Genomic DNA, 6,946 nt, shown 5'->3' on the forward strand with positions numbered 1-6,946 from the left:
GCAAACAGATATATGAAAATATGCTCAACTTCACTAGCTATTAGGGAAATGCAAATCAAAACCACAATGAGATACCACTTCACACCTGTTAGAATGGCTATTATCAATAAGATAAGTAATAACAAGTGTTGGAGAGACTGTGGAAAAAAAGGAATCCTTATCCACTGCTGGTGGGAATGTAAACTGGTATAGCCACTATGAAAAACAGTATGGAGGTTCCTCAAAAAATTAAGAGTAGAATTACCATATAACCCAGCAATCCCTTTTCTGGGTATCTACCCAAAACATCTGAAAACATTTATCCATAAAGATATATGTACCTTGACGTTCACTGCAGCATTATTTATGGTGGCCAAGACATGGGAACAACTGAAGCGTCCTTTGATAGGTGATTAGATAAAGAAGATGTGGTACATGTGTACAATGGAATATTATTTGGCCATAAGAAAAGGTGAAATACTGCCATTTGTGACAACATAGATGGATCTTGAGATTATCAAGCTAAGTGAAATAAGTCAGACAGAAAAAGTAGAGAACAATACAGTTTCACTCATAGGTGGGATATAAAACTGAAAGCAACAAACAAGAAAAAAAACAAGTAAAAATTCATAGACACTGACAACAGTTTAGTGGTTATCAGAGGGAAACAGGGGAGAGGGTAAAGGGGGTCAAATATATGGTGACAGAAGGAGAACTGACTCTGGGTGGTGATCACACAATGTAACATACAGATGATGTATTATAGAATTGCACACTTGGAACCTGTTAACTTTTTAAACCAATGTCACCCCAATACATTTAACTTTAAACGTAAGAAAGAAACCCAAATAAATAAATAAATAAATAAATAAATAAATTGCTTTTGGAAATAGGTCAGCTTTACATACAGTTAAAACTAAACTTTATGCTCTCTTTTGTCTCTCTGACTCAAGCCTGGAATTTAAGCTCAGAACACTTTTTTCAACATAGACTTTAACTACTAAACTAATAGAAAAATAAATAACTTCCCAGCCTTTGACTACTTATAAAGTAAGCTGTGTTTTCCCAGTATGTTAGATTTAATTAGATAAGTTAAATCTAACCTTCAGGATTTTAATTACATTAAGTAAAGTTTTACTGATTTTATTTAATATCTTATCATCAAGGGGCCCTGCTTCATATAATTATATGGGAAGGCAAGCTGTGGTCTTTGTGGCAGTCCCACGTCACATTCAGCCAGGTTTTTTGTATTAGCAGTCTGTATTAGCATTCTCAAACTCATTATTGAACTAGGAGGTCAACATTTGTCTCTGAGTTTAATGATGAATGTCATTCCTTTCATAACTTTTGATTTTTTTGTCTCGCTATAGTCATCTGGGTAAATAGTGTTTAAATCAAATTAATTTACCATAGAAAAAACAAAGCAAGTTGAGTGCTATTTCCAGTTTCTAGGCTTAAATTAAGTTTTTCAATCTTTTTAGCTATGTTTTGTCAGACAAGTTGCGTAATTGTCTTAAGCCTCCTTTTCCTCATTTGTAAAGGGGCAGGTGATAATACTGGGAAACCTCTCCTTTTACCTCAAATCTAAATTCTTAGGGCAAATTGCTGACTTTATTGCTCCATAACACTTAAACGTCTCCATGATCTGTGACCATGCATATGTACCTGCTTACTCTTGGTACTAAGGTGTGTCTGGGGCAGTCCTGTTGATGCCTACTTGTCATGGAATTCTTAATTATTTAGAAGTTGTCCTAGGGAGGAAAAAGTCCTCGCTTGGCCAATAAATTACAGGGTTGTGGATTCACTTGTGGGCTCTGGAGCCACACTGCCTGCATTCAAATCTTGCCTCTCTGGTTCTGCTGCTGTGTCCAGGACAAAGTAGTTCACATGGAAACCTCCTCAGCTATAAAATGGAAAGCTCCCTTCTTGTGAATATGACACCAGTTAATGTGTGTAATGTCCTTTGCACTGCACCCAGTGAACCCTTTGTCACTATTAACTATTGGGTTGTTGGAAAAGTCATGACGTATTTTGTCTATGTTTTGTGGAAGTCTGATGGTGCAAGGTCAGGTGAGTATGGTGGGTGTGGCAACACATCCCATCGAAGCTCCAATAATTTTTGACGAGTGTTTAAACATGTGTGGTCTTGCGTTGTCATGATGGAACACAACTCCTTTACAATTAACAAGCTCTGGATGTTTTTGAATGATGGATTCATTCAAACTGTCCAACTGCCAACAGTACACATCCGAACTGATTGTTTGGTTCCTTGGTAGGAGCTCGAGAAACACAACACCTTTAAAATCCTACCACATTGAGAGTATACATAACCTTCCTCTGATGAATGTCTGCTTTCGATGTCNTATTGGTTAGCACTGATCATCAAGGTAGGAGAGATACATCTGAACTACCTTCTTCAGCAGAACACAGCGAAATTCTTTGAGATGCAAGTTAAAGAACTTGACAAACTTCTTTTTTCTCCCTAATCAAGAATTCAAGTCAAACCAGATGACTATACCAGAACCCTCTCTCCATGGTGCTCTGAGCAACTAATCAACAGACTCACAGGATCACATCGCTCAGCCACTCATTTTTTGTTTTTGTTTTTTTCCTACAAATAATTATAATGATCAAGGAGGGTGAGGAGAAGGAAGAGTTGGGGTGTGTGACAGAGGTCAGTATCTTCTGTTTGATGATCCAGAGCAAGCTTCCTCCTCTCTCTGTCCTCCCACCACCTAAAGGATTTGCCAAACAAGTCCATCATGTTAAATGAGCATGGAGAAGAATGACAGGGGATGCAACTGAGCGTACAAAATAACACTGCAGATGTACTTGATAAACACACTTGTCAGGGAGCCTCTTGCTTCTCCCTACCAATTGCACAACATCAGGACAGGTTCTATTTGCCTAAAGTAATGATCATGCACATTGTCATAGAGCTCCCGCTGTCCTTACTCAGAATCTTGTAACTCAAGGTTAGGCTGATGAATTCTGTTAATTTTTCTTTCTGCTTTCATATTTTGAGTCTTCATTCTTGTTCATGAAAAAAGAATCTGTTCTTCCTTCTGCAGCACTCCCCAAGCATTTATATTATGTGCAGTTGGGGTAAAAATTGAACAGCCTACCCCATAGCAATTAATTAAGAGTGTGGCTAGATAGCTATAGCCTTTTCTCTCTACTGATGTCTAAGGCATTCATCTAAAACAAAGTGGAGCCTGCTTCAAAGCAGCTCTTTCCCATTGAAAGTGATGGGGTGCTGGGAGTTTGGAACTCCAAATTGTAGAAAGTCTTGCCTGGGTCTCATTTCATACATTTCAACTGTGCTCTTTGCAACTATGGCTTTGTAAACACCCATATGCTTGCCTTCCTAAAACCTAGCTTTCCCCTGAGTATACTGCTTCCCTTGCAGACTTCTCATGGGGTGGTTGTTTATTTATTTCTTCTCCCCTACCGTAAGCCTCAGATTTAGGGCTTGGGGGAGTCTTTCCTAGGGCTGGCCCATGAACCACCAGGGCTCTCAGATCCTTAAAGACTTCCTTTCCAAACCAATATCCTCCACTCTACCTTAGCCAAAACCTATGATTGCCGTTCTCTGTGCCTGAACCCAAGGAGCTGAATATAGCTTGGGAAATAATGCACAAGGCAGAATGAAGCCATCAATTCATGATCGGCAAACTCAATCCTTCAAAATTGCCTGGCAATCGACCACACCTTCTTCAGTTGTCCAGTCCTTCCATTTTACACAATAACTTTTTCAAACTTTCTCCCCTGGTGTTAAACCTTGAACCTCCTTTCCTCCCCACTAGAAGATGACCTCATCTCTTATACACAGAGAAAATCAAAGTGTTCAGACAAAATTTCCCTCATGATCTATCTACTAAACTACAAGCCTACCTCTAGCTGCACACAATGATAATCTTTCCTTTTGGTATAGCAGAAGGACTGGTTCTACTTTTTAAAAGTCCAGTCACTATTTCTTGAATTGGTACTATCATCTCACTCATTTAGGAAGTTTACTATATACCATGCCCACTCTCTCTCATATATCTCATTGTCTCCCTCCACCCCTATGCCCCCATTGGATCCTATTAGCTTTTGACCTTACATACATATCTGCCATTTAAAAAAGAAAACAAAATACATCCCACTCCAGTCATCACTCTCTCTCTCTCTCCTACTTGTTACTGCCTAAATTCTGAGAAGAGCTGTATGCTCCTGCTGTTCTCCATTCATTCACCTTCTGCTCACTTTCTAGCTGACTATGCTCTAGCTCCTGCCTCATCAGCCCACCTCATTGCCTTTGCCAGGGTCCTCAGTGACCTCGGTAATGTTACATCAGAAGGAGAATTCCTGGGGCCAGCCGAGTGGCACGTTGATTACGAGTTGGCTTGGGATGCCAGCTCTGAGCAGCAGGGCCCTGGTTTGGATCCCACATGAGGGCCAGTGATGCTGCGCCCTCTACAGCTAAGTTGGTGAACAACCGCTCGACCTGGAGCTGGGCTGCTGTGAGTCGCTGGTGACGGCATAGGCTGCAGTGAAGCTGCAGTGGGCTGCTGTGAGCTACTGTGAGCGGCGAGCAGTCGGCATGAGCTGTGAAGAGCCGCAATGAGTGGCCATCCAGTAGCTGGTGACCGAACTGCCTCACTCGGGAAGAGCGCAATGATAATACCAACATGGGCCAGTGAAGCGACATCCTCCACAACTAGACTGAAGAACAAAAGGACANTTTTTGTCCTATATATCTTCCTTGGCTCAAATTTTGTGATTTCTTTTGTTTGTCCCTGTAGTTAAATGCAATTTTGATTCTGAAATCCTACAGAATACAGACTAAGGAACATATGTGCTAATCAGCATAATTCTGTGACAAACTGTTCAAGAACACATAGTAGGTCAAATGTTGAGCTCTGGTGCAAATTGCCATTTAGCACTTGTAAAGACACAGCTACTGTTGAGCTAATGAAGGGGACCTTGGGATTCATAACAATGGTGATTAAATCTTTGCTGACAATTCACTTCACCTTTCACACCTCTGCATCATGTTTTACAAGGGGCAAAAGGCAACATTTTAAACCCAACAAAGATTAGACGGGTTGTAAACTTTATTACAGCTTAATGTCTATTAATTAAAGCAAAGGCTCTTGGGATCCCAAGAGGTTAACATGCCCATAGCACTGAACCATCTGACCAGCCAGCTGACCAGCCAGCTAACCAGCCAGCCATGCAAAAGTCTGTACCTGGATTGGATGCTGTCAGGTCTCGGTAGAGAGGAGGAGGATGTTTAATAAATTAAATAGCTAATGAAAAGACACAGTCAACAAAGACATAGTTACCTCATCTAATTCCATTTCATCTGGACTCTCCCATGGCTTGATAAATTTCCCACGAGATTTCTTCAAAGGCACAATTATTATGTAGTAACCTCTGCACAAGAATGAATAGGCAAAAATAAGTTTAGTTCAGAGAGAAAAGAAAATGGATATATCCTTAAATTTTCCACAGACCAGTGACTGAGACTGAAGGCAAATTATGGAGATGGAGTGACTTGTCCATCAATGACAAATAACCACCTGTTTGTTCAATTTTAAAAACAACATGGGGAGACATTTATGTGTGACTTCAATGATCTTCTATGGTAATAGCACCATGGTTGACTGCTCTTTATTAGGTATCATAAACAGAGTGGGAGCAGTTGGTTAGGACCCTGGTGCTGGACACATACAAGGCTGGTATATTGTAATCTACCGACACAAGCTGCTGAACCAAACATTTTCCATGACATCAATTTATAAGGTAATTTTTTAAAAAGGGAAATGTGTAATAAAAATTATTCTTACTTCATACAATGCCCATATTATGATAATGACAACTACCTTTACACACCCTTAAAATGATCATTTGGATAAACATTTAAAAGAAGAAAAATTACTCATAATCTTACAACAATTAAGATATAACAATGCCCCCCTTTCTTTCTACCTATCTTTCTACCCATCTTTTTGGGCAGAAATTTGGAGACAACCACTACCAAAGGGGCTTCAAAATAAATCTCAAGGTAATACTTCCACCGCAAGAGACAAAAGCAACCGAGTTCTCCAACTGACCATTAGTATGGTCAACTAATGCATAAAGTTACCTGCCCACAAAAGATATGGGTTATTTGTACAACTGTTTTTTAACTTCTGTAGAGTGGATATAGACGCTGCTCTTGTAATCATGATTAGGGACTCTGCTCATAGTGATTTTACAAGGTTTTGCACATAAGTGTATAATGATGGCTAACACAGTCATCAATTCCTGCTTCCTAGGTCTTATATTATATGCATACCTTCATTTTTCCCTCTCAAAAATCTTATAAGAACAGCTAACAGACAAAAAGACAGACCCAGAGATTAAATTATTGCCCCAGTTAAAACAAACAGTAAGGGGATACACACCTATGTATATCTTAACTTTGGCAATAGTCTGGCTCTTTTTCTTAAATTTCCCCTGTGTCATAAAGTGCTTATTAAGGATTCCATCCATTGTGTGGAGATTTATTTTGAAAATAAACACATATACATGTGCGTACACACATGCACACACACACACACACACACACACACACACTTTTATAAGAGAAGGCTGCACACAGAGGAAAGAGATGATAGGATGGGCACTAACAACCTTATACTACACTGTATCACAGAGACCAATAGCACACACAGGAAGGCTATTTCTACTTACCTTAAAGCAAAGCCTGTATGTAATAACATTCTGTGATAAAGAACCCTTTCCGTAAACAGAGTTGAGAGTGGCACTGCCCAGTAATGGTACTGATAGCCCAGTGTGGCTAAGGAGCACCAGATATGTGGCTAGTCTGAACCGAATGTGCTCTAAGTATAAAAGACACTGGATTTCAAAGACTTAATTAAAAAAAGAGATGTAAAATATCTCAGTAATAATTCTTAACAGTGATCATATGTTCAAA

The 6,946-nt window shown here is 39.6% G+C and overlaps 1 protein-coding gene across 41 annotated transcripts in view; it reads right to left on the bottom strand.

Moving 5' to 3' along the window:
- PTPRD (protein tyrosine phosphatase receptor type D) overlaps positions 1–6,946 on the bottom strand; it is a 693,301-nt gene that overhangs the window by 142,800 nt on the left and 543,555 nt on the right. For all 41 annotated transcript variants that reach the window (XM_019665783.1, XM_019665786.1, XM_019665787.1 and 38 more), the window contains one exon: positions 5,310–5,400. In XM_019665783.1, coding sequence (XP_019521328.1) covers positions 5,310–5,400 — 91 coding nt within the window. The remainder of the gene's footprint in view (positions 1–5,309; positions 5,401–6,946) is intronic.

This window comes from Hipposideros armiger, unplaced genomic scaffold (genome assembly GCF_001890085.2).
Source record: "Hipposideros armiger isolate ML-2016 unplaced genomic scaffold, ASM189008v1 scaffold_453, whole genome shotgun sequence".
Lineage (NCBI taxonomy): Eukaryota > Metazoa > Chordata > Mammalia > Chiroptera > Hipposideridae > Hipposideros > Hipposideros armiger.